General features: G+C 38.7%; 2 protein-coding genes across 6 annotated transcripts in view; both read left to right on the plus strand.

Annotated features, from left to right (window-relative positions):
- The window catches only part of FMR1 (fragile X messenger ribonucleoprotein 1), a 34,599-nt gene extending 24,138 nt beyond the window's left edge, over window positions 1–10,461 (plus strand). The window contains exons 11-15 of one of the 5 annotated variants that reach the window (XM_086470428.1): window positions 41–127; window positions 3,189–3,384; window positions 4,462–4,641; window positions 5,980–6,062; window positions 7,908–10,461. In XM_086470428.1, coding sequence (XP_086326554.1) covers window positions 41–127; window positions 3,189–3,384; window positions 4,462–4,641; window positions 5,980–6,062; window positions 7,908–8,069 — 708 coding nt within the window. In that variant the 3' untranslated portion in view covers window positions 8,070–10,461. The remainder of the gene's footprint in view (window positions 1–40; window positions 128–3,188; window positions 3,385–4,461; window positions 4,642–5,979; window positions 6,063–7,907) is intronic. The other 4 variants (XM_086470430.1, XM_086470429.1, XM_086470431.1 and 1 more) reach the window with 4 other exon arrangements.
- Window positions 10,462–15,884: 5,423 nt separating this feature from the next.
- FMR1NB (FMR1 neighbor) lies at window positions 15,885–26,409 on the plus strand. Its single transcript, XM_086470684.1, has 5 exons — window positions 15,885–15,954; window positions 18,040–18,153; window positions 19,706–19,843; window positions 22,513–22,609; window positions 26,307–26,409. Exons 1-5 carry the CDS (start codon window positions 15,885–15,887, stop codon window positions 26,407–26,409), a joined length of 522 nt encoding a protein of 173 aa, XP_086326810.1.
- The last annotated feature ends 440 nt before the right edge of the window (window positions 26,410–26,849 follow it).

Here is a 26,849-nt window from a genome sequence, read left to right on the forward strand (position 1 = left end):
ATGCATGATCAATAACAGGACCATTGTTACTGTGTTTTAGGGAATGGTACCGTTTGTGTTTGTGGGAACCAAGGATAGCATCACTAATGCAACTGTTCTCCTGGATTACCATCTTAATTATTTGAAGGTGAGGAAAATGATGCTGCTTTACCACTATTTTTTTTTCTATCGATACTTAAGATAGCAACAATAAAATAGTGATCAAAATCTGTTTGGGCCCCAAAGGCTGTTGAAAAATTGGTCTTGTAACAACAGGGTTTCAGTCTGAGAAGTCTTCTTATAAAAGCCATGTTTTATTAAAAGAATCATTTATCTGAGGGATGGGGTGAAAAATGTTTTTCTTTAGAATGCAAAATACAAAGGAATAAGAAATTTAAAAAAATCTATCTCAAAAAATGCTGGCAACTTCGTATGCAAGGAATAATCAGTCTCTCATGGAACTGCAAGCAGCATTCTATGCAGAGAACTTGCATACAGTGGGCATTTTATTCTAAACCCCTGAACTTCTTTTTCTGTAGCTAATTGACATTTTATACTTGAGGATGTTTTGCGGGCAATTCACCTTTATATGTTGTGTTTGCCTCTTGGCTCCATAACTTCTCCAGTAGTCTGGAGTGCTTGTTGACTTTTTGTAGAGAGAAAAAATATCACACATTAACTGCTTATAGTTACTTTTGCTTATGCTTATTATGGCCAGGTGCACAAGCTTTGTGTCCAGTAGGGACTGCCTTTAGTTAATTTATTTAAATATATTCTTGCATCTCTTTTGAACCCTCCAAACCATTCGTAATTTGATGCATGTCCAGTCTGTGCATTAACTAGCATTGAATCATCTAGAATGATAAAATTTCTGTACATAGCTAAAAGTTCTCTTTCAGTAGAGGTATCAAAGGAGTTAGAAGAAAGAAACGACTTTTGTTCCCTTACTTACCTACTCAGTAATTGTACCTTTGAATCCTGCCTGTGGAGCACTTGGATTCATGTGTTTTGGAGCAGAGACACAGCAGCTCTGTAGCTATCAGGTAGTAGAGGCAGAGAAGGACCACATGAAAACTAGTACTAAAAATCAAGCACCATTCTTGCATACTCACTGTTTCAGAAGGTATTTCTGGTGCAACTTCTTTAGCCACCTTAAATAGGTACTTGCATGTGAGTACTTAAATGGGTTACTTTCTCTTAGTACTGTTCTTCTGACCTTTCTGAACAGAAGGGCACATCAATGGTGTTCAGTCTGTCTAACAACTAGAGGATAGATTCTTATCTTAGAGGTTTTGATCTCAGCCTTCTCATCCCATTCAACATAAACACAAAAGACATTATCATCTTAGTGGACTGTTGCCTTGTGATTCAGTTTCAGAATAATGTCCTCCAGTTCACTGACAAGAAGTGGAACTGACTCGTTCCTGTAAGATTTCCTATGTTTCTATGCCTTCAGGCAAAGTTTACTAAGGAAACTTTGTGTAAAAGAGACACAACAGGGCATCAATGTCAAATGTACTATATCAACTCAAAGTAATGAATTTCTGTATGAAAGAAGAAAGCAAACTTGGCTGGAGTTACTTATGTAGTGAAGTTTCAGGATCCTGAGAGGAAAGAGAAAGACTAATACCGGGATCACAGCCCTAGACCTCAGGAGAGTGGACTCTGGCCTGTTCAGGGATGTGCTTGGAAGAATCTTATGGGATACATTCCTGGAAAGAAAATAGGTCCAGGAGAGCTGGCTGATATTTAAAGAATCACCTTCTCCAAGCTCAAGTCCATCTTGATAGGCAAGCAGTGACATAAAAGTAACAGGAGGCCTGTATGGATGAACAAGAAGCTTCTGGTACAACACAAAAAGGAAGCATACCAGGGGTGGAAGTAAGGACAGGTGAGCCAGGAGGAATATAGACGAAGTCCGAGAGCGCAGGGATGAGTTTGGGAAGGTCAAAGTGCATCTGGAGTTGAATAGGGCAAGGGATGTGAAGGGCAACAAGAAGGTCTTCTACAGGTATGTTGGCAGCAAAAGGAATGCTACAGAAAATGGTGGGCTGCTGCTGAATGGAGTAGGGAACTTGGTCACAGAGGAAAAAGATGAGGTACTGAATGCCATCTTCACTTCTCTTTTTTTATTGACAAGATTTGTTCTAAGGAATACCAGGCCCCTGAAGCCAATGGGAGAGTCTGGAGCAATGAAGACTTACCCTTACTAAAGGAAGATTGAGTTAAGGGACATCAGAGCGGGGGTCAGGGGAAAGATTATACACAAGTCAGCAGGACCTGATGGGATGCATCCCTGAGTGCCAAGGGATCTTGTCAAAGTCCTGGCTGGGCTAGGTACCCCCCAGAGGTCTCTTCCAGTATCATGCTGAAACTTCCATAAATAGCTTTTTCCCTGATTTAAAAAAAAAAAAAAAAAAAAAACAAACACCACAAAAACCAACAACAAACCAAAAATGGTGGCTGCTACGTTTTGATGTTAGCTAGACAACACCTCAGACTGACAAGAGTACTCTGAATAGGCATTGTTGTAAATATAGTTTGTGTTTATCTCTCTTAGTAGTTATGTGGTAAGCATTCTGTGTGCTAGCTTGCTTTCTCTGCCTGAGCCACTTTGTTCTCTGTCCTTTTATGCTTCCTCACTTCCCAGGTATTACTCATTATAATTCAGTAGAATTTAACAGCAGTATAACCTCTAGCCTTTTTTATGAAACAATACTATTACATCATAATTGCTTGAGAACTGTGATATTTGTTAGGGGCAGCAGCGTGAGAAGCATATGTTGGAATATAAAAAGTTTAAATTATGCCATTGTTGGAATGCTACAAACAGATGATACTACTGTGTTCAAAACCAAATTTATCTGTTTAAGGAATGTATAACTTAAGGGTAGAGATCTCATAAATGGAAGTATAGTTAAATGTATCTTCTGAAAACAGTTGATCTGAGTGCTTTTTCTTGATAGATCTAGTTTAAACAAACCTGAACTTGCAACTCTGCCACAGGAAGAATCGTATTGGTAACAAACAGATTTGAACATTTGACACTTTTTTGGTAAACTATTTATTCTCAAAGCTGAGTTGCTATTGAAGTATTAAATGGATTGCTAGTTGCAATACTTAAGTGCTCTTTCTGAGAACTGTACGTCTGTACATTCAGGTGATTAACTAGAGGTTATGTATGACTTGCTATGCTTGTGTTTGTGTAGGAAGTGGACCAGCTGCGTTTGGAAAGACTGCAAATCGATGAGCAGCTTCGACAGATTGGAGCTACTTCTAGGCCACCACCAAATCGCACGGATAAGGAAAAAGGGTATATGACTGATGATGGTCCAGGGCTTGGACGTGGTAGTCGACCTTACAGAAACAGAGGACATAGCAGACGTGGTCCAGGCTATGCTTCAGGTAGGTGACTAGAAGTACACTCACAGTTTTAAGAGTGGCCTGTTGGTCTTTGGATTTCTTGAAAAAGACCTGAGTTGGAAACAGGTGTTAAAACAGAAATTCAGTTAATACTGAGTATTAATATTTGAAGATTATAGCAACCTTTATGCTGTAGAATATATTCTGAAGTAAAATGTAGTGCTTATATGAAATCTAAACCGATTTCTGTGCAGTTCCTGTCTCTTACAACATGCTTATGTTTCCTACATTATGAACTCTTTAGGGCATTTTATATCTATATTTTGAACAATTCGTAAAAATAAAGCCTCAGTTTTCAATTGGGCATGTAAGAGGCTATCTTAATAGAAGTATTTATAAGTGAAAATACCGTGTAGCTTAACTTGCAGAAAAGCTGTTTTCCTCGTATTAAATTGAACTTTTGTGTTTTTACTAGAAGAGCATAGTCACCAAAATAGTGTTCCTCTTTAAAACCTTGTATAATTAATTAATGAATAGTTTTCAGGATTGTGCTTCTTCAGAGCAATCTACTGCCTTATCTGTGACGTAGGTCAGCTGGTGTTTGTCCTGACTGAAAGGCCTGTAGTATGAGCTTGATAAAACGGTCTTAGCTTACGCTCTACATAATACAAAATTAATGTTTTTGTGCTGAAGCCCTCTTACTATTTTTAGATGTGAGCTCACCTGGCTCACGACAGAGTTGTGGGGGGAACTTTCAGTTTGAGAAATATGAAAGTCTAGTCTATTAGACTTCTTATGTTTTACTGGACTTAATACATTTGCATAGTAGATTCAGTAATGACAGACTGATAACACCAAGTAAATATAAACGTGTGACACAATTATTTAACGTTAAACACACTTCTAAGTTTTTTGTTCGTCTTGACTTTTTAAAGAAGTAATGTATACTATACACACTTCTGTATTATGTATGTTATAGAAGTCGGGAGGCAAAAAATCCCAGAACTGTGTATTAACAGAAAAAGAAGAAAATTTTTAAATTGTACTTTTTTCATTCTACTATAGTATTTTCATGCTAAGCTACACTGGCATGTTTGGATTTTTTTATCCTCTTGATAGGAACTAATTCTGAAGCATCAAATGCTTCTGAAACAGAATCTGATCACAGAGATGAACTTAGCGATTGGTCAGCAGCCCCAGCAGAAGAGGAGCGAGACAACTACCTTCGCAGAGGAGATGGGCGAAGACGTGGAGGTGGTGCAAGAGGGCAAGGAGGGAGGGGTCGTGGAGGATTCAAAGGTAAATGTAGACTTAATTTTGAAACAGAGGTCAGTGTGGAATCCTTAAGCAAACTCATTTTTGTCAGCCTCTTGTTTTGTTATTTGCTCCAGCCTCCTAGCCATCCTGGTGGCCCTTTCCTGAATTCTCTCCACATTGTCAAATCTCTTAAATTGCGTATTTTGTTTCAGATATGTTGAATGTTGAGCAGAGGGGTATAATCCCTTCTTTTGACCTGCTGGCCACACTCCTACTAACACAACCCATTATTCAGTCAGCTGTCGTTGTTGCAAGAGCATAGTCACGTCTTAAGTTGTTGTCCACCAAGGCAGCTTGTTTTGTGTGGAGCTGCTGCATCCAGAGTCCACAGTGTGTGCTATTGCGTGGGGTTATCCTGTGGGAGCTGTGGGATTCATCTTTAAAGCTAATGAGTTTTCTGTCGGCCCATTCCTTCAGCTTTTTGAGGTCCTTATGATTAGCAGCCCTGACCTCGAGCATATCAAACTACTTCCCAGTTTAGTATCATCTGCAGAATTGCTGAGGAGGCCTTCCATCCCAGCGTCTCTTCATACATGATATAAAGCCTCTCTTTGCTAGATAAATAAATTGGGATCGCATTCTCGATCATTTGCTTTCCTAATATGTATCTTGACTCAAGTTTGGGCTGTGCCATCACACATGGAGGTCAAGGAATCACATTGTAGTTTGTCAGTGGATATAGAAGAATCTTTTATAATCTTACTTGTTCAACTGTCCATATTCCCATCTTGTATTGGATTTTCATGCAACAGGATTATGTAATGTTATAATTTACGTGTTCAATGGGAAAGACGAGGCAAAAGATGGAAGAACTTAAGTTAAATATGTACATTTTTAATGCCATATTTCATTATATTTCTTTGTTTAAATATTTTTGTCTACAACTCTACTTCTTGAAATGGCTTTTTCAAAGTATGCATATTGCTTAATTTAAGATTTTTTTGAAAAAAGGTAATGCAGAATTTAGAAAGTTCATAAGCCATTGGAAAAAACGTGAACGTGTTAAACCTTACTGAAGTTGAATGTGTACTTCTCTCCTGTCATTAATCATTTTGAAAGGGTTTTTTCCTTCAGTGAGTAGACAGTCTCTTTTAAACAGTGGTGGTTTTAAACACTGAGTTTTTCCTACTTCGGTTAACACCTGAGAACACTTTCTGTAGTGATTCTTGGCCTACAGTTTAAGAACTGTTGTTACATGTTATTAAGAATTTGTTTAATGTTTTTAGCATGAAAATTTTGAAGTAATTCCCTATTACGCTTGCATAAATTTTAAGAAGGTCGTATGTCCTTGTTGAACAACTTGTTTAATTCCTCTTACAGGAAATGATGAACAGTCACGAACAGATAACCGTCAGCGTAACTCAAGAGACACAAAAGGGAGAACAGCAGATGGATCTCTTGAGGTAATTTTTCTCTTACTGGAAGTCTGCACTGTCTAAAATTGCATAAGTGTTGTATACTGACTTTAGAGTCTTCAAAGCTGCAGGTGACACATTAGCCTTGTGGTTTCTCGTTCCCCAATTCCCTAAGTGGATATAGAAGAGTACTGTGTCATTTTGGAACATATATGCAGGAATCTCAGTTATGTATCAAGTTGTGTAAAGATGCAACTTCATAAAGTTAGCTTAGCTCTCTGTTTGGTTAGAACTCTGACCGTGAGTCCCAAGGATTTACTAACCAGTTTGATCTCAGTCTTTGTTCATATTAGCTTTTTGGTTTTAGCTTTTCATTCTTGCTGCATTGTGTAGTGTTGTCTGTCGCTTATATACCTGAGCAAGGAGAATCCTTAACACTTTAGATAGAGACAGTATGTTGTAGCCAGACTCTTCAGAGTAAGAAAGACGAAACTTCAGAAACCACCTTCACTACTAAATGAAACTTTTGCAGTTGAAGGTTATGCAATCTAGAAAGTAAGTTAAAAATGCACATCAAGAAACTGTTCAAGTCATGTATTTTATAATCTTAAATATTCCATAACCTTTTATAAAGATATTTCTACAATTTTTTCAAATATTTCGTTGCATGAAGTTGTTCAGGCTGATATTTTATGTATGTATGTTAAGTTTTCCAACGTGGAAACTGTTCTTGCTGCAAACGATAACATGCAAAACTTCTGCCATCTCTTACTGTATAGGATGAGTTATGTTGGGAGGAAGAAATAATGAGCAGCTGCAAGCTGCTGCCTTTTCCTGGTAACACCATGCAGCCATGGTTCTGATGGGAGATTGAGATGAGTCTCGGTTTGGTTTTAGAAAGCCTGGTTAAGAAAGGAGTGGAACAATTGTCCAAATGCTTAGTTTTCCAAGTGGAGTGCTGAACTTGAAGGTGTAGTACCTTAATATGCATCGGAAATGCAAACAATTAGCATGCCAAAAAATTTTTCTTGGCCACACAACTGTTATAGTTAATCAGTAATTAACTTACAAAGCTTGAAGTGGACAGTGGAGACTTGTGGTGCTGGAGAATAAACTAAGCCACATACCAACAAGTCATGATTTTTTTTTTCTGTTGCGCTGAGATTTGATATTCTATATGAAACAAATACTTGCATTTTGTTGAAGACTGACTGATCAGGTTGTAAAAATTTTGTAATGCTTCAAGGAACAAGGGCTTACCCCCTTTACAAGCCTAAAAATTTTGCTTTCAAAATGTGTTTTTGAAACTTTTTTATAACCGCTTGAAAACACCACAGGAGTCTTTTTGGTGGGATTAAATGAAACTTTTTTTCGCATTCAAAAAGTGGCCGAGTGGATTTTTTTTGAGTGTTAGTACCATTTCATGGCAGCTTTTATATGTTTGTTTTGTTGGATTTGGTGGGGTTGTTTTTGGTTTTGGTGGGGTTTTTTTGTTTTGCTTTGTTTTTTCGAAAAAAGGTTTGCATGCAATAAGTAGAAAGTTGAATTATTGAAAGTGGAATGATGTTTCAGAGTTTCACCTGGTATTAGTAGAAGAGAAAGCTGAGGAACAAACACACTGAAAACAACTTTTTTTAGCTTCCAAGGCCAGGTAGATGGTGGGGGTGTTTTTGGGTTTTTTAGTTCACAAGTATGTGGCATTTTTGTACAGAAAAGAATTCCCACGCTCTCCATTTCAGCTGGATACATTTCACAAAGCCATAAGGGCGTGGGTACTGTTTGTGTCTTCTGACTATTTAGTGAATAGTGCTCCTCCCAGGCTGCTAAGGTAGTGAATGCATAAGGGGTGGATGAAAGGAGGAGAATGCTTTATATAACTCTGACTTGTTCCAGATCAGAATTGACTGCAATAATGAAAGGAGTGTCCACACTAAAACATTACAGAATACCTCCAATGAAGGTAGTCGGCTGCGCACGGGTAAAGAACGTAACCAGAAGAAAGAGAAGACGGACAGCGCAGATGGTCAACAGCCGCTGGTGAATGGAGTACCCTAAACTGCATAATTCTGAAGTCATATTTCCTATACTGTTTCAGTAATTCCTATTCCATGTTAGAGAAACTTGTTAGGCCAAAGACAAATAGTAGGCAAGATGGCGCAGGGCATGAAATGAACATGTGTTCTCTGTTAGCCTTTTTTAACATCAACAGTATGCAGTTGTTTTCAGAATAAGAAGTTCTTCAAATATTTGCATAAAAATATCTGGATTTCCGAAAATCGCTTTCAAGTACATATTGCAGTTCAAACAATGAAAGATTCTTTTTTTGTTTGTTTTAAAAATACAGAGCTGTGCATTGGTAAACTTTCTGTTCAGTTGTACCATTTTAACACATCGGGTCAAATTCACTGCTCAGTTTCAATTTTCAGAATAAATAGTGTTTGCAGTAATCAAATTGGCTTCTGTTTTCAATCTAACTTACAAGTTCTTCATGAAATGCTATGTCGTTTTATGTCCTGTGTCAGTTCACATTCTGGTCCACCTTTTTCAATATTTTAGTGGACCCTGAAATATGTGTGATGTAACAATTGTCATTTTCATTAGCAAAAAAGTTGTATGATCTGTGCCTTTTTTATATCTTGGCAGGTAGGAATATTATATTTGGATGCAGAAATCAGGGAAGATGAGTTGGTAACACTAAATGTAAAATATATGTAGCAATCCTTGTCAGACGTTAGTACTTTATAGACAAGTGCATGCTTTCCATAATTTTTTCCTTACATAAACATTGAGTTAGGCAGTTATAAGAATAGGAAATTTATTTTGCACTGAAGATTTGGCAAATAGTGTTATTGAAAAAGGGGTGTAATTTTTTTCTTTGTAGGCAGTACAGAAGCTTTTTTTTAAAAAAAAATTAATAACTTAAAAAAAATTCCATTGTGGAAAACTAAAAAAGTCATTGTTACTGAGGGAACAAGTGTACGTGTTCACAAGCTAGTAATGTGTGCCTGCTATTTGGCCAGATGACCAGTTTAAAGCGCTGATGTTTTTCATCCTCCCAAAATTTTTTGAATTGCGTATTTTAATTCAGGGGCTGTCTCAGTAGAGGTGGGAAGAAAATCGCCATGTGTAATGCCCTGGAAAGTACAGATATAGTAGTTGGAGATATTGGAGGTAGAACAAAAATTCATCATATTTTGAGGTACAAGGTCTGAATTATGAGCCAATTTGAAGGTGTCACAGAATTTGATCCAAAGTACAGTTGTACACCAGGGAAGGGAGGGAAGTGGTGGGAGGAGCTGTGCTTTCTTTTATTTCTGATCATACATTAAACTTACTGGGCAAAACTGTATAAGGACGTTCATTTTAATCCATTTTTATTCAGATTTCTCCAGGAGAGCCACTGTTTGTGTACAGAATTGTACAAACTTGACCTTGCCTCTGATGTATTTTGTGAGTTTTGTTTCTTTGCTTTTTTCATTCTTTTTTTCTTTGCATACAGGTGAGCATACTAAAAATGGCGACGAACTGCACATGATTTAACAAATATTAAAATGTCTTAAAAAGTATTGCCAAACATTAATGTTGATTTCTAGTTATTTATTTTGGGAATGTATAGTATTTGAAAACAGAAATTGGTACCTTGCACACATCATCTGTAAGCTGTTTGGTTTAAAATACTGTAGATAATTAACCAAGGTAGACTGACCTTGTAATGTAACTGCTCTTGGGCAATATTCTCTGTACATATTAGCTACAACAGATTGGATTTTATGTTGACATTTGTTTGGTTATAGTGCAATATATTTTGTATGCAAGCAGTTTCAATAAAGTTTGATCTTCCTCTGCTAACTGATGTTGATGCAATCCTTATAAATGATTGCTTTTGAAAATCTCAACTTAAAAGAAAAGTAGAGAGAGAGCATTTCTTTGTTTAGACTTTAACTGTAGCCATTGTTTATTTACACATTTTCAAAGACTTATTACCAGTTTTCAAAAATATGGCACATAATGCAGTTGCATTTTCTTGAGCATTATGAAATCGTACCGTACCTGCTGAGATGTCACGCTACATGCACTACATTTCTCACATTCAGTGGTTGAGTTCACTAAGGTGCTAACTAGGTTAAATGTGAAGTTACTACAGTCTGACTAATTAGCTGCATTCCATTTTCCAAGTGCATTTTGGGGTTATGACATTTCTCAGTATTTGTGTGCTTAACATGTATCCCTTTCAATTCAAATTCCAGTGTTTTTAAATGTTATTAAATTTCAACAAATTAAACTGTGAATCTAAATGTACGATTTTATTTTGAAAAGTCATGTTGTTACAAAACCTGGAAGTGCAACAAATGTCTGATGCTTGAGTTCAGGTCCGTCCTATTGGAAACTTATAAAGTATGGTCTAATGAATTAAAATTATTTTTAAAATAAAGTTCTTTAAAAAGAGTGAGAGGTATTTGTGAATGATGGAAAGTCTAAATTCAGTAGGGTTAAGCTCAAAAGCCTATGATTTACCAAATGCTTATGAAAATAACAAGCTTCTGTTTTCTTTCTTTACTAAATGCTTTTTTACTAGTGATGGTGGGAAATTCAGGTTTTCAGATTTGGAAAGGAAAAAAAATCTTTTTATACAGTTTTTTTGAAACATAGATAAAAATCTCTCTTCAAGAGCATTCATGAGTTCATGAAGCAAATAGGCTTAGTCTCTTGAATACAGAAATTATTTAAATTATTTTGCTATAGTTGAACTTTTTCAGCCCTTTGTCTCTTGGTGTCAAATATTGTGTATCATACTTTCTTTCAACAATCCAGAAATTTAAGTACTGCTAGTATGATGCTGAGAGTAGACTGTGTTCTTTGTTAGGAGCACTTATTGTTAAAGACAATTTATTTTCTGGAACTTCAGTATATTTCTCTGCAAAACTCTTCAGTATTGAATCTTAAAAGAGAATAGATTAATTAGCTTCCAGAGGGTGTTCCTCAGTCACTTCAGGAACCCTGCTGTATGGTTCTGGTAAGTGGCATTCTGTATTAATCTGCAAGAGGAAAGGTGGGTCTCAATTTTTTTTTTTTATCCTGTGTATTGCTAAAGTTTTTTGTCTATTTCCAGAAACGGTGAGACTTGTAGTGGAATATCTGTATTGAGGCATATTGAGATGTTGATACTGGTTCTGGTGGCTACTTTAAAGATTTATTTTTTTTTAAAGTGACAAGGCTTAGCTTGATGTAGTTTCCATAGTGGTATGTAATAAGCTTGTTCATCACCCACTTGAACTTAATGGCACTTAGGTTTTCATCCTAAAAGGCACTAGTCAGTCTTCTCCAGCTGTGTTCACATCCATGAAAATCAGGGTGACTAGAACTCTTAATACCTTAACAATGTAGGGCAGCCGTGAGGTTAGATCTTCCAAGTTCAGTGTTCTGAATAGATTCCAGTTTGATCTGCAAGGTTCTCCTTGCCAGAGTTTCACTAGGCTTAAGTGCAGTGTAGCTTTCACATCACACTTTTATGCTGTTTTCACCATTGAAAGGGTTAGATTACTACAGCAGCTCTTTACTCTTCAGCAGTGTGAGTCTCATAGAGCAGCCTGTGGATCTTTTGCCTGCATAGAATCACAGAATGGTTTGGGTTGGAAAGGACCTTACAGATCATCCAGCTCCAACCCGCCTGCCATGGGCAGGGATGCCTTCCACCAGACCAGGTTGCTCCAAGCCCCATCCAGCCTGGCCTTGAACACTGCCAGGGAGGGGGCAGCCACAGCTGCTCTGGGCAACCTGGGCCAGTGTCTCACCACCCTCAGGGTGAAGAGTTTCTTCCTTACATCTAAGCTAAATCTCCCCTCTTTCAGTTTGAAACTGTTATCGCTTGTCCTATCACTACCCTCCCTGATCAAGAGTCCCTCCCCACCTTTCCTGTAGGCCCCCTTGAAGCACTGGAAGGCTGCTATACGATCTCCCTGGAGCCTTCTCTTCTCCAGGCTGAACAACCCCAGCTCTCTCAGCCTGTCCTCATAGCAGAGGTGCTCAAGACCCCTGATCATCTTTGTGGCCCTCCTCTGAACCTGCTCGAGCAGGTCCATATCTGTCTTATGCTGAGGGCCCCAGAGCTGAACTCAGTACTGCAGGTGGGGTCTCCTAAGAGCAGGGTAGAGAATTGCCTCCCTTGACTTGCTGATCGTGCTTCTTTTGATGCGGCTGAGGATATAGTTGGCTGCCTGAGCTGTGAGCACGTGTTGCTGGCTCATTTTCAGTTTTTCCTCCACCAGCATCCCCAAGTCGTCCTCCACAGGGCTGTTCTCAATCCAATTATTGTGCAGCCTGTATTTGTTCCTGTGCATCAGGGGATAAATTTTTTTTTTCCCTGCTCTGATGTAGCTCATATCTGTCACTCCTGCTTTGCTGGTTATGGAGATCATCCATGATGAGCAATTAGTGATGGAGATAAATAATTGCTACTAAACCATGAATATGAATTAGTTGCCACTATTACTTTTTAACGGCCTCAAAATACTAGTTTCTGTGCACTTTGAATGTGGTATGGAAATGGATAATAAAAAAGAGCAACAATCATAGATGATTGTTTTGTGTTTCTGCTGAGGTTTAATAGGACAAGACTTTTCTGTATATTTTTTGCACTGAATGTAATAAACTTTCCAATAAAAGCAGTTAACCTAATGCAAAAAAAATACCAGAAAGCCCTGGATGTAGTCTGTATAAATGACTAGGAACTCGACAGTTGCAGAAATGGTGTAACAAAGAATTGTTTGTGGTATTGGATGTGCTTTTATGGCTAGTGGACTCAGGTTAAGCCTTAGGTATAGGCTACAGCAAGGAGAGTCAACAGTCCTAAATTTAATACATAGAAAATCAGTTAAGTGGCCAACATAAAATCTGGGGGCAATATTCACAGATTCTTAGCAGTCTGAAAAGTCCCATCTTTGTGCATCAGAAATCATCACACTACATGCAGTGTTCCATGAGAGGAATCGATGTGGAAAATATTAATTGCATGTGAAATCATATGCTTCTGAAAATTAAGAATGTTTGTTCTGTATTAGGCATTTTAAGTGTCTCCTCACTGGTACTATTCAGAGTGGCTATGTCTAGTCTATGTATAGAATGAAACAATGAAATTGAGGATCTTGTATATTGTTGCTTATATTAGCAAGCTAATGCTGCATACAAATGAGGTTAAAGAGAGTCACCCTTTAAACTCATTACTCAACTGAAATGAAAAAAACCCACAACACTTGCATGTGAATATAAACTTTTTTCAAGACCACTTATCTGTTCAGATGGCTGTTGTAGCATATGTTTTTTCTAATAAGTAAACTGCTTTAGGCAGCTCAGTTGTTTGGAGACTGCTTATTTTGGGGTGTCTGCATTTATTTTAGGTTTCTGTATTTTTTTAAAAACACTGTTCCTAGTCTATTCAAAGCGCATTTCCTTAATAAATGGAAGTGTCCAAGAAAGATGTGTGTCATTAATTCATATTTAATGGATTATTGTGAAGCTGTAACTTAAGCACTCTGACCAAATTTGGTCTGTTCTGAGAGGACTGTATTTCAATGTCCTGAAGTATCAATTAAATTGGGTGAGAGTGTTGATCTGCTCGAGGGTAGGAAGGCTTTACAGAGGGATCTGGACAGGCTCGATCAATGGGCTGAGGCCAATGCCATGAGGTTTAACAAGGCCAAGTGCCAGGTTCTGCACTTGGGTCACAACAACCCCATGCAGCGCTACAGGCTTGGGGATGAGTGGCTGGAAAGCTGCCCGGCAGAAAAGGACCTGGAAGTGGTGGTTGACAGCTGGCTGAACATGAGCCAGCAGTGTGCCCAGGTGGCCAAGAAGGCCAACAGCATCCTGGCCTGTATCAGCAATAGTGTGGCCAGCAGGAGTAGGGGAGTGATCGTGCCCCTGTGCTCAGCACTGGTGAGGCCGCCCCTCAAATGTGCGGTTTTGGGCCCCTCACTGCAAGAAGGACACTGAGGTGCTGGAGCGTGTCCAGAGAAGGGCAACGAAGCTGGTGAAGGGTCTGGAGAACAGGTCTTATGAGGAGTGGCTGAAGGAACTGGGGTTGTTCAGCCTGGAGAAAAGGAGGCTGAGGGGAGACCTTATCGCTCTCTACAACTACCTGGGACATTGTAGTGAGGTGGGGGTTGGTCTCTTCTCCCAAGGGATTAATGATAGCATGAGAGGAAATGGCCTCAAGTTTGCCAGGGGACGTTTAGATTGGACATTGGGAAAAATTTCTTTACTGGAAGAGTGGTCCAACATTGGAACAGGCTGCCCAGGGAAGTGGTGGAGTCACCATCCCTGGAGGTGTTCAAAAAACATGTTGGTGTGGCACTTCTAGACATGGTTTAGTGGGCATGGTGGTGTTGGGTTGATAGCTGCACTTGATCTTGGAGGTCTTTTCCAACCTAATGATTCTATGGTTCTGTCTAGTTCCTGGTCTGCACAATTAGGTCGTTTTTCTGTGTTGCACTCTGAAGTGTGATTGGTAATGCAGAAACTTGGTTTTAGCTTAGTGAATTAGAAGGCCAAGAGGCTTTGTAACAGTCAGGGAGGGGGGCTGATATTTTTTTTTTTCAAACTGCATGTGCAGCTTTTTTCTGGTCCCTTGGTTGGTACATTGATCTGTGCTGCTCCTTCTCAGCTGTATCATAGTAACAGGGAGCCCATTGTGACGAGCTTTGAGTCCGTGTCGCTGTGCATAACGGGTCTGTAGTTGCTGTACTCTGGATAGCTGTAGTCTTCCTGTGCTAGCCGAGGCGGAGAGGACAGCAAAAGAAGTATGTAATGGGGAAAACTGGAATTGTCTCTTTATCTCCCTTGTTTTTCTTCTCCCAGGAAGTGTTTTCTTCTTCCCGTTTTGTCCTGGATGGCATTAGATTTTCATAGGTACCTTGGAAGACGTAAGAAATTTCTTAAGAAATAATGTCACATTTAACTACCAAACCAAAGTTTCTTTGTGGGACAGAATGTGTTTGTATGTTACTCTACAGAACATGTACAGTCTAATGGCAGGAAAGCTTTCCTCAATTAGCAGCAGGAGTGCAGAGAGAGAAGACCCTTCAAAGGCCAATACCTGTGTAAAATGCAGTCCTTTTCCCTGTATAGCACTTCAGAAAATGGGGTTCTCCTCCCTTACCGATACTAACAAAATAATCTTTAGGTTTAAGCTGTCTTAACTAAACATATATGGTAATAATTGAAAAAGACCTTTCTAGGGTAACATCAGGAGCAGCAGGCAAAGTGAAATATAGCATCTGGCAAACCAATCTTCAGGGGTTGGTTGGAGATAAAAACAAGCTTAAACATGCTGTTAATTTACTGTAATGACTTGGGAATTTCTAGAAGTATTTTTATCTATAATATCATTTTGAACCACTCTTTTAAAAATGTTTTTATCCAAAGCATCTCATACACTGATGTTGAAAAGACTAAAGAATTCAGTGAGCTAAACTAGAAATCAATTGTAAGCTTCCAACAATTTTTAGTTCTTCAGTCCTGATCCTCTTCAGTAAACCTGCATTAAAATTTTTAGCTAAAAGTGATCTTTTTGAGGTGTCACGTGTCCAGCTTTGGGACGCTTCAGAGAGAGAATTTTTTGGCTAGTCTCTGTTAACAAGATGCCTCTCTTTAAATGAGTAATTTTCTAAAAATCACCTACTGAAAAAAGATTTTTTTACTTGGTTTGGCCTTGTCCTTATTGCAAAAAAAAAAAAAAAAAAAAAAAAAGGCAGTCCTGTTCTGTGCAGCAATCTGCTGTCACGTTTGTTCTAATCCATAAATACGAAGTTAAGATGAATAATTTTTTCTGTGCATAACCATTTACTTATTATTACTGTTGGTTTTATTGCAGCGATGCCACTAATTGGCACCCATCTAGCATGGAGCTATGTGGTACTGGTACTGCTTTGTAGCATCAATTCAAGTGAGTATTGCAAGGAGAAATGCATTTTCATAGAAGCACTTTCACTAGCAAGAAATTAATTTTACAACTGTGTTGTCTTAGTAATGATTGAAAAATATTACAAACAGTTAATTACTCCAGATGGGATTGATCAGTCCTGGCACTTAAATACAGCAAGATAAGTGTTTTCACCTGACTATAGTTCCCATTTCCCTATTTGTGCGTCTGTCTGAGAAAAAAAATGCTGCTTCTTTCATCCCTGGTGTGTGTCTTGCTTTTATTTTACCTTTAATTATAGATTCTTGTATTTTTTCCCCACTTTATGCTGGGGGAAAAAAACAGTCACAGTTAAAGGTATTCTTACAATCTGTTGAGATTTGACGTATTTGCTTGCTACAGCAGGTGGCTCAGAATACTCAGCAAAGATTTTTGGCTGATAACTTGCACTCACACCAGAAGTTAAATTTGGTCATCTGACGTGTGTAATGGATCAGCCCACACATTAAGCTTGCATTTGATCTTTTATGCATTGAGGAACTGGACTTCAGAGACTACCTTTTCAGATCTTGGTGAAAGGCTGGCAGTTGCTGCAAGTGTCATTGTAAAATGCTTCTCCAACATCTACATGAGGAATTTGTTCTGTTAAAACAAAAAAAAAACAAAATGAAAACCAAGCAAGAACATTTTTCTGGGGTGTGTATGTGTGTGAGCTCTAACATAGATGTAAATGTGATTCATAAGTACGTGGTGCAGCTTACATAGATTGGCAGTGCCCATTAAACCTGTGTATATGGCTTGTGTCTCTTTAAACTCTCATGACAGAGTAACGTGTAGGGCAACCATGGTCATATTTTCAGATAATTCTTACCAAACTGATTGTCAGGTACCTCATCTCATGAACTTCCTGTGAAATCATTACAAAAAACTTTAAAATCTTCTGTTGTTCTGTCTTGGTTACTGGTGGGGAGGGGGACCATGACATTAATGTGAACTTTGCTGGTCACGTTTCTGTTATACATTTGCTTCAGATTTTCTGTTTTGACATACACTCAGTTCTCCCTACTCTGCTTCGCTTTTCCCAAGGGAGTTCTGTATGGCCCAGAAGAGGCAAGTTGTGCCTCAGGGCAAGTAGAGAATTTATCTATCTGGGGCTCCTGATGTTGCCAGCTGAAGAATCATCTGAAAGACTGAAGTTGTTCAATACCTTAGTTTTTGGTTAGGGCCTGATCTCACTTCTGTTCACATGGAACTGTAAAACCATGAAATGGCTTTTGGTAAACTCTGTCACTGAAAGCTATTAAAGTTGTGAATGTGTAAGTTTCTCATGCGGAGAGAGAAAAAAGGCAGGCAAAAAGGAATACTGGGTTTCTTTTTTTTTTTTTCCCCTCATTGTGGAGTGGTTGATTGCCAGTGGAATCCCACTGTGATTTGCACTTTTGGTTTAATGAAAAAGAGATGTAGTGAGGCAACAAGGTTTACTGATGTCACATTTTTTGGAGTAGTATAAATGAAAGGTGATTGAGAAGTCCCAGAGCCAGAAATCACTAAGCTTTGGAAGAACAATCCAGTACCTCTATATTCAGGGATGTTTTGCTCTTTTCTACACAACCGCTGTAGGTCGCTGTCTGAAACAAGATGTTGGGATAGATGCATGTTTAGTCGTATCTGATAAAGCTGCCTTTCAGCACATTTCTGTATTTCAGTTGAGGTCTGATCTTTATCTAAAACAAAGGCCAAAAGTTCTGCTTGCATACATAAGAGAAATACATCTATACATACAACACAGAGTTTTCATGTGACCTGCACCTTATGGGTGAACAGTAGGGCTTTTTATCTTCACAATTTCCACCTGAACGGATTCTTTAATTTAATTTAAATTTCACAGCTTTAGTTCTTTGTTTATTGTGGTTCATGAAGCAATTTGAAGTAATATAATTGAATACAAAAGAAAGACAGCTATGCTTAACCTTGGCAGCCATCAGTAGTCAAAATTCATAATGACTATAAATGCCTTTATAATGAAAGATAATCAGTATGAAAATGTCATTACATTTAATTAATTATGGATATTTTGATGGTAATGAGTTAATCATTATGAGCTTTCAGGTTTTGCACCACCAACTTGGCGTGTTGTAGAAAAAAGTGAAGTAGCACCCAACAAGCTTAACAGGACACTGAAAGATTCATATGAACATCTCTTAAGCTTCTTCAGGCCAATGAGTAAGTGTCACTTCATCACTGCAGCATTGTTTCACTCTTCCCTTTCCCCTTCTGCCTCATTTCCAGTCCACCCTCCCACCCCTACCTGTCAGCATTTAGTGTATTCAAAACCCTCAGTCTGATACTGTAAAACTCACCAAGTCTCTTCAAAATGCTATTGTTAAATGCCCCTTTGGAACAGTCATAAATTTGCTCCTGCTGCATTACTGCTCTCCTACAAAACCCTTCATTGTCAGTGATGTGATTGTGCTAGAAAAGCTGGACAGTTTGATGTAGGTTCCACCTTGCCTGGCTTTGTTGTATCTGATCAGAACTAGGCTTCTAGTCTTCCCATGTACGCATAGGAAGAAAAGCAATTTGGTGCATACTAAGTGAGAGAAGGATTTTGCCCCACAGTAGTGTGTCTCCCACTTCTACTGGCTAAGGAAGGCACCAGGGCTGGACTGAACCTCTAGCCTTTTGGACTGCTGGCATTAAATAAGAACTACATTATTTCCTTAAATGATTGAGAAGGAAATCACAATGTCGATTTGCTAATATCAGTAAGAAAGATAATATCTATGAATACAGAAAAGGCTTGGCTTGTACAAAAATTGCAAGTCCGGTTCCATAATTGGATCACAGACGAAGAGAAAGGAGAAGCAGAAATACTATTTTTCACTTAGGAAGTTTCTGCTTTACCTTAATATCAGTGTTCCTCCGCTGCTATCACTACCGCGTAGCCCTAAGTGAGCACAGAGGTCTTGTGAAGTGCCTGATCCCCCATTTTCGTAAACTAAATTTGGCTACCAGTAATGTCTATGGTAAACATCAGACCAACAATGCAGCCCATCTTGGGAGTGTTGTTGGAACGAAATGACGCTTTGCAGCTGCTGTGAAGGTGTCGTGTAAGGGATGCGATACAAAGTTTTACAGGTATTACATATATAGACATATGTACTGTTTGTCTTATGCATTTCAGCCCTTTCCACAGAGGATCTCATTATTATCAATAAACCTGTTATTAAATAGCAAATTTAAAAAATTATTTCATTATTTTGTTCAATAACGGGATTGGATATCTTGGGTTTTTGTTCCTATCAGCTGCTTGTAGAAACATGCAATTAGTGCCAAACAAAGAGGTGGTTAGTTGCAATATATTCAAAGTTTGGCTCTTCAAAAAAAAAAAAAAATTCATTCTCTTAAATTTCTGGTTTCTTTTTTTATTTAGAAACACTTCAAACAGAAAATTTACTTTGTCTTTCCCACTTACTTTACAAATGAAAGTACAAAAAAAGTGGCACAATGGTGTTTAGATTTGCTTTTGTAACTGAAAAAAAGCCTTTTCTGAAACAAAGCTAATTACTTAAGATTTAGTATGACATGACTTCAGCTTTTCTGTTAACTTTAATGTAAAGATTGATTAGTTTTTGGAAAAGAACATATATGGAAGTCAATGATAACTGCTTTCTGGCAGACTTACCCTATCAACACCAAGCTGATAACTTCTCTCTACTTGAGCATTGCTCCTGGAATAGATATCTTACATAATATTTCCTTCTTTTTTTAAAAGCATGCCATCACAAAGATGAACAAACCTTGATTCCTTGTCGTGTAGGAGAGGGCCTTAACACAACTGAATGCTTGGAAAATAAATGTTGTCCTTCCAAAAGCAGCCATGAACTGAAATGTTACATGCCATTTAAAGACAGTAAGTACACGTGGCCAAATGCTGCCTCTAGTCAGACAATGCGATTTTCATTTCTGTTTCTTCCATTAGTTTTTCAGGTCACCACTCTATTCAAAGTAAGTGTAAGCTTGCATTTATTTCTGCATATATGTATATAAATACAGAAAACAATTAATTGATAAAGAATTGTCTTAATATCTTGTCAACCCCTCCCAGCATAAGCAAAGAAGTGATGTGATACAAATAAATGTAGTCATGTATGTTAGTACAAAGAATGGAGTGAAGGCTTTATTTATGGAAAGGGGAGGGATTAATCCAAAGTAATAGCGACTCTGTGAAAGTGCTGTGAAGGAAAGGTGAAGGAACTGGATCTATTTAATGTGGTGAAGAGGAGGCTGATAGGTTATTTAATAGCTACTGAAGCCTGTTTGAATGGGCACTCACTAAGATGAGGGAGCCACAAATTCTTGCTAGAACCAGATGATATAACAAGTGGGAATTGCCATTGATTGATGCTTGGGAAATGTAGCTTGGCTGTTAGGGGGAAAAAATTCATTAGGAAATAGTGCAGCTCTAGAAAGGTAGTAGAGTCACCATCCTTAGAGTTTTTCAAGATTTGGCTAGACAAAGACACAACCTACCTGACCTCATGTTGATGGTAGCCTTGCTTCAGGAAGAAGGTTGGTCTACATGATGTGCAGAAGTCTTAAACAAAAACTTTGTGGTATGTGTTCTCAGATTCTAGCCTTAATGTAACATTTTACCATCCTTTTTTTTCTTTGAGCATAGACTTAGTGTGCATCGGGTTGTGGGTTTTTTTCTGTTACGAAAGAATGCAGGAACTATTTTTCTACATCCTATCTTTGCCCATAACTCCATGGTAATATCTGCTTTACTGAAAGGGTTGAATTAAGTCTTAACTTTTGTCATAACTTTTTTCCTGTTTGTGTAGCTTTGTAGAAACGGTTGTTGCTTTTCATGGTGAACTTCTTTCAATAAAATGAAAAATTCAAAAAAGTTAGATGCTTTTTTATTAGACACAGAATTGTTGGGTTTGGAAGGGACCTTTCAGAAACATGTGATCCAATCCTCCCTGCTCAAGCAAGGTCAGCTACAGCAGGTTTCCTAGGTCTGTGTCCAGTCAAGTGTTGAATATGTCCCAGGACAGGGACTCCACAACCTGTTCCAGATTGTTTGAACCCTCACAGTAAAAAAAAAAAAAAAATCTTGTGTTCAGATGGAATTTTGCATCTTAATATGCATCCTTTGCCTCATGCCCTGACACTAGACATATATCTTATGGTTTTCTGTCAAGAACAATGTCAAGATATTAGAGTGATATTTGGAGATTCATCATAGACTTAAATAGGAACAGAGCCAAATATTACCATGTTTTTTTCTAACACAGCAATTCCTGTTGTATTGTATCCTTTTTTTCACCAACAATTAAGCAGGAAGAGTTCTCAGATGCAGGTAATCTTGCCAAACATGGATGTTGTTAGTAAAAAGAAACCATAATCTAGAATTTAATGGTTTAAGTCTTCCTGATATGATTCAGCATACCTCCCCTGATTTCAGAGATGTTGCCTAGTTTTCAGGAAGAGCTGACTTAATGCAGGTATGAAACCCCAAGGTATCCCAAGGGAATACTTGTAAGCTAACACAAATTCGCTTTCTGCTTGTTTGTGCTTGCTCAGAAACAAGCAGAGGTTACGATTAAACCTTGAATTTTTTTCTTGCAGTTGAGCAGCTCCACATTCCAGTGCTAGGGCAGCTGTAATTACTACTAGCTAGATAACTTTTGATAGAAGAAAGTACCATTCAGCATAAGGTCATCAGAATCTGTTTGTCAGTTAGGGGCATACTGCAGAAATAAAATATTTTCATAATATTAATTCCCCAATGGGGCCTTTATATTATGTATAAAAGACAGTGAGAATAAAAGCTGTAGAGTGAAAATTATAGCTCTTCTGGTCACTTTTAGGACACACACTCAAGCAAATGTTAGAAATAAATATGCTTATTCACCTGTGACTGCTTGATTCCTCATTCCAGTTAAGCTTTTATTGTTTGGACATAAATATCAAGGGCTGACTGTTTTACAGAATTATTTGTTCATACATTAGTTAGCTACTTGAATGCTCCTGGATGTACAACATATGTCCAAAGAAAATACAAACACTTACTGCCCTAGGATCACATGCCGTTTGCCTTGTAGCAGTCTGTTGACAAAATAGAAGCACTTAGCAGTTACTAGACTCCTGGCACTTGTGTTTCTGTAAGATGGTCACAGGCTGCATACTTGAATGGTTCTTATCTGGGAGCTTTGTCTTGAATCTCACTAGAATAAAATGCAAAATTTATGAACTGAAATAGATAAATAGCACTCATTTGCATGATTTTGTCTCCATTCTTAAAGAAGCTTCTAAAGGACTTTGATGATTTTTTTTTTTCCTTCTCTATGCCCTGGAGTTCCTTCTGAAACTAAACAAACACTTGGGCTGTTTGAACTCAGGTCAAATTTGAGACTTGATTTTTCTAATCTGAGCTCATTTCTAACACCTACTTTTTTTCTGTTGTGTTTCCGAGATACGTACATGTCTGTCTTAGAGCCTAATCTCTGTCATCTATACCTTGATACATATCTCAGAATGATTCATAACTAATGCAAACTTCTGCTGACTCTACAGATGTGCAACTGACTTTTCGACTGCTTGTGCTTATGGCAGGAGGATTTATGATTTTGGGGTGTCTACCATTCTGTTGCTTTGCCTGCTTGCAGAGAAGGTAAGCATTAGAGCATCACCAGACTAAATTTATGATAACGTAGAAAATATCGACAACTGATACGTCTGAAGTCAGTGAGGGGAGAAAAGACTGGGAAAAAAGGCAAGAAACTAATATGCAAACATAAAATTGACCACTTCTGTTTTGAATCTACGTAAAACAGAGAGTCAATTTGGCTTAGGGAAAAAAGTTTGTTCGTGCCCCAGTACTCTTTCTAAAGAACCAGTTATAAAGGTCTTGGACTTAATCTTACTTCCCTTGCTTGGGAAGTTGCATGTGAAACATGAAGGCACCCTGTCTGCAGGTTAGAAGTCTTAGCAGTGGTGTCTGAATTTGGGTTCAGCTCCCCAGGACATGGATCATCCTGGGCTGATACACTGAGGTATGGAAGACCAAGCTTTTGCTCTCTTGACTCTCCAGTTATCTTACCCCACTTTCTGCCCCTGCTCCCCACTTAAGGCTAATATATGCATATATGTTAAAGGAACTTGTTTTCCAGTCTTCTCTTTGGCAGGAAGGCAACACCAACAACTGCAAGTTGTGAGTAAAAAAAAGGTGGCAAACGAGACTTACAAGCAAACCAAGCTGTCTGGCAGCCTGCAACACTGCCCACAGCCCATTCTGTTCAACCAGAATAGGCTTTTAGGACAAGTGTCCTGCGTGCAATGAAAACCCAGAACATCAGTAAAGAAGAAAAGGAAAGTTTTGAGGAAAAGTTGATTTCACTTTGTCACATAAGTGTAAACAGAGACAAGGGAGAAAACTTCCCGCCACTTGCCTTAATCTCAAAAATCAGAGGGAGAAGGGAGTAAAAAATGGTTCTTTTACCTAAGAAGGCTTTTCTACAAAAGAATGACGTTGCCTATGATAAACAATTGACTGCTGCACAGGAAATGACATGGGCGAGCAGGAATGATTTATCTGAAAGATAATAGGGAAGAAATGAATGAGAAAAAGGAGTTTATGAAGAAAAACAAGTAGAAATGTGTCTGTGTGGGATAGACCTGTAGGCCTGAACAGAGACGGGCTGGGAGTGTGCTTGGGAGAAAAGCAAGTTAATTAACTGTAATGCTTCTAATGTGCAGTGTGGGTTTTTTAATGTATAGGGCACGTTATAGCCTGTGAGTGCTATGCAAGCAGTTTAGCATTTGATATTGTAAAGAGTTTCGGCATGTGTATATGTTCTTATGATAATGGGAAAATGTGAGCTCCATAACATCAAAATCTTTAAACTAAAATGGAATAAAATATGATAGAGAGCAGCCCTGCCGAGAAGGACTTGGGGGAACTGGTAGATGAAAAGCTGGATATGGGCCAACAATGTACTCTTGCAGCCCAGAAAGCCAATCACATCCTGGGCTGTATCAAGGGAAGCATGGACAGCAGATCAAGAGAGGTGATTCTGCCCCTCTGCTCTGTTCTGGTGACACCCCACCTGCAGTACTGCGTCCAGCTCTGGAGCCTTCAGTACAAGAAGGACATGGACCTGTTCAAGCAGGTCCAGAGGAGGGCCACAAAAACGATCATGGGGCTAAAGCATCTCCCCTGTGAGAACAGGCTGAGAGAGAGGGGGTAGTTCAGCCTGGAGAAGAGAAGGCTCCAGGGAGACCTTATAGCGGCCTTCCAGTACCTGAAGAGGGCATACAGGAAAGGTGGGGAGGGTCTTTTTGTCAGGGAGGGTAGTGATAGGATGAGGGGCAATGGTTTTAAACTAGAAACGGGTAGATTTAGATTGGATATTAGGAAGAAGTTCTTTACGATAAGGGTGGTAAAGCACGGGAACAGGTTGCCCAGAGAGGTGGTGGAGGCCCCGTCCCTGGAGACATCCAAGATCAGGCTTGGTGGGGCTCTGGGCAACCTGATCTAGCTAAAGATGTCCCTGCTCACTGCAGGGGGGTTGGAGCTGGATGACCTTTGGGCGACCCTTCCAGTCCAATGCGTTCTATGATTCTATGAATGTATTAACGTAATGGTGCTTTATTTTTCTAAGGTGGTAGTTCACATTGAATGCCTAATGCTATAGATTGATTAATATGACAGAATTGTCTTTTTTTTCCCCAACTGCTAAACTTTTGCTTTACTAAGGTATTAGTAGTCTGTGTGGGATCATATACATGCACGTACACACACACATAGACTTTACTAATGCGTCTGCTTAGCAGATGGCTATTTGCTATGGAGCTCCACATTTAGACAAAACCTGCTGTGAAAATCTCCACATTACATCTTATACTGTGCTCAACAGCTGATGTTCAGCATACAGATAGCTGCACTGAGTCATAAGTGACTCTGAAAACAGGAGGCAAAGAATTAACATGAAATTACCATAAATTTTCTGGAAAATGAATTAATATGTGTTCGTTTTGAGAGAATTCACATTAATGTTTAAATGATCATTTCTGTGTTTTTTCATAGCCAGTGAAACTAGGAATATTGCTGTTCTGTTATGACTTGTTTTTTGCTTTGTTTTTAATGCAGTGATTAACCAGATGCTAAATGGTTTTAATTTCCAACATCATATATTTCAGTTCTAGGAAAGGAGCAATCCTGTAACGTAGTAACTTTGAGTTTTACCAGTTTTAGAGACAGTTGATAGAGGATATGGCTTTGGAAAGCATTCCTTTAGTGAGCCTAAAATCTTCTGTCTGAATGGAAATTCTTTTGTTTTCAACATTGTACGGTCATTGTTGAGAGGGTCCTACGTACAATGCCAAAACTGTACTGCGATGGACATGCACAAAAGTAAAATTGTTCTCTAGGGTTATCAAAAAATAAGAGGCTTGTGCTGATGAAATTTGGGATAATTGATTAATTCCACTGTGTGTCTTCTAGAGCAAATTCCAAGGTTCCCCATAGGAATGTGCATTTATATTTAAAAAAAAAAAAAAAAAAGGGAGAGAGCGAGTGACACAGGCACCAAACCTGGGTGACTGGCCCTGGAAAGCTTTTGCAGGCACTTGTGCCATGTAGCTAGCGGTGGCTGTTTGTCAAGAGATGCTCAAGACTGGGACAGCAGAGGTAATTCCATGATGTGGTCAGACTGAGAACATGTAGATGCATGGAATTCCTGTAAAATTGATAAGAGGTAGCTGAGCACTCCTCCCCTTGCCACTCTTGATGAGCACTAGTAATTTCCCAAGTCAGTGAAGCTTTGTTACTCTGGTATCCCCACTGATGAACTGTGTATTTGCCTCCTTCCGATAGTATTTTTCATGTGGGAAGCAGAACCTACATGTGCCCATTCCCTGGTAACTACCAGTTTCTCTTGTGTGCAATCAACATAATATCTGTTTTCTTGAGCTGTGTTCTCTGATGCTTTTGCTATGTCCAGAGTAAGAATTAGAAAAGTCTTCATTTCCTTCTGCTGAATTCCTAGTACAGCTGTGGAAGCAGGCCATAGAAGTTGGTTGACTAGTTACTGGGGAAATTTCTGGTCATGGCTGCATGTGAATCAGAAGCTGCGCAGAAATTCATGAAGGAAGTGTAAGAGATGAGAAAAGCTTATTGAAATGCTTTTCCTAGCCTTAATCTGCCTATGTTCTAGTGATGAAATCTTGTGATGGCCTCTGAAATCAACTGTAGCTTTGTGGGGTTTTTTCACTGAAGCTAGGATTTCATAGCTAAAGTCTAGGTGATCTTCTCTAAATTCCTTCTTTGGAAGTCAGCCAATTTCAGCTGTTATTTTAATATGTTGCAGCCCATGTGTCAATCCTTTACGAAGGGCAAACAACGAAGTAAAGCGAATCGTGCAGAAGAAAAGAGCGCAACGTGAAGATGTTTATGGCCCTTTACTGGGTTGACTTAAGAAAGACTCCAAGGACGATAAGAACAAAAAAAAAAAGGTAAACTAACCTTGGAGTGTTATTTGGTTCTTTCACTTTAGGATTGGTATCTTATATCAGCTCTGTATAGAATACTAAACAAATGCAGTACTAGATGCCTGTTGCTTCACAGTCTGGCAGACTTTGTCAAAAGGTATTGTTTATTAGGGATCGCCTTCAATTTCTTTGTGGAAGAAGTAATGAATCTGCAAGAATTTGATTGCTGTCCTGGGATGCTAAATGTCATCAGACAGTATGACAGTCCTACATTTATTTCCTCTGCCATTTCAGTGTTCCTTATCCCATGTGCAAACTGTGTTGCATTTGGAAAAGCAAAGTAACGTTTTGCTGCTTTCTGGAGATGCTGATCCATTTACAGGCATTGAGAAGTCTGCCTTTCTGTATGGATAAGGGGTGGT

This window comes from Leptosomus discolor, chromosome 9 (assembly GCF_034619465.1).
Source record: "Leptosomus discolor isolate bLepDis1 chromosome 9, bLepDis1.hap2, whole genome shotgun sequence".
Classification (NCBI taxonomy): Eukaryota; Metazoa; Chordata; class Aves; order Leptosomiformes; family Leptosomidae; genus Leptosomus; species Leptosomus discolor.

What these genes read in the sequence shown, in the direction of transcription:
- FMR1NB (XM_086470684.1), top strand. Translation starts at nt 15,885, where the DNA reads ATGCCACTAATTGGCACCCATCTAGCATGGAGCTATGTGGTACTGGTA. An exon ending in AAGCTTCTTCAGGCCAATGA is followed by an intron (nt 18,154 to 19,705) that starts GTAAGTGTCACT and finishes TTTTTTTAAAAG; the next exon opens with CATGCCATCACAAAGATGAA. An exon ending in TTTGCCTGCTTGCAGAGAAG is followed by an intron (nt 22,610 to 26,306) that starts GTAAGCATTAGA and finishes AATATGTTGCAG; the next exon opens with CCCATGTGTCAATCCTTTAC.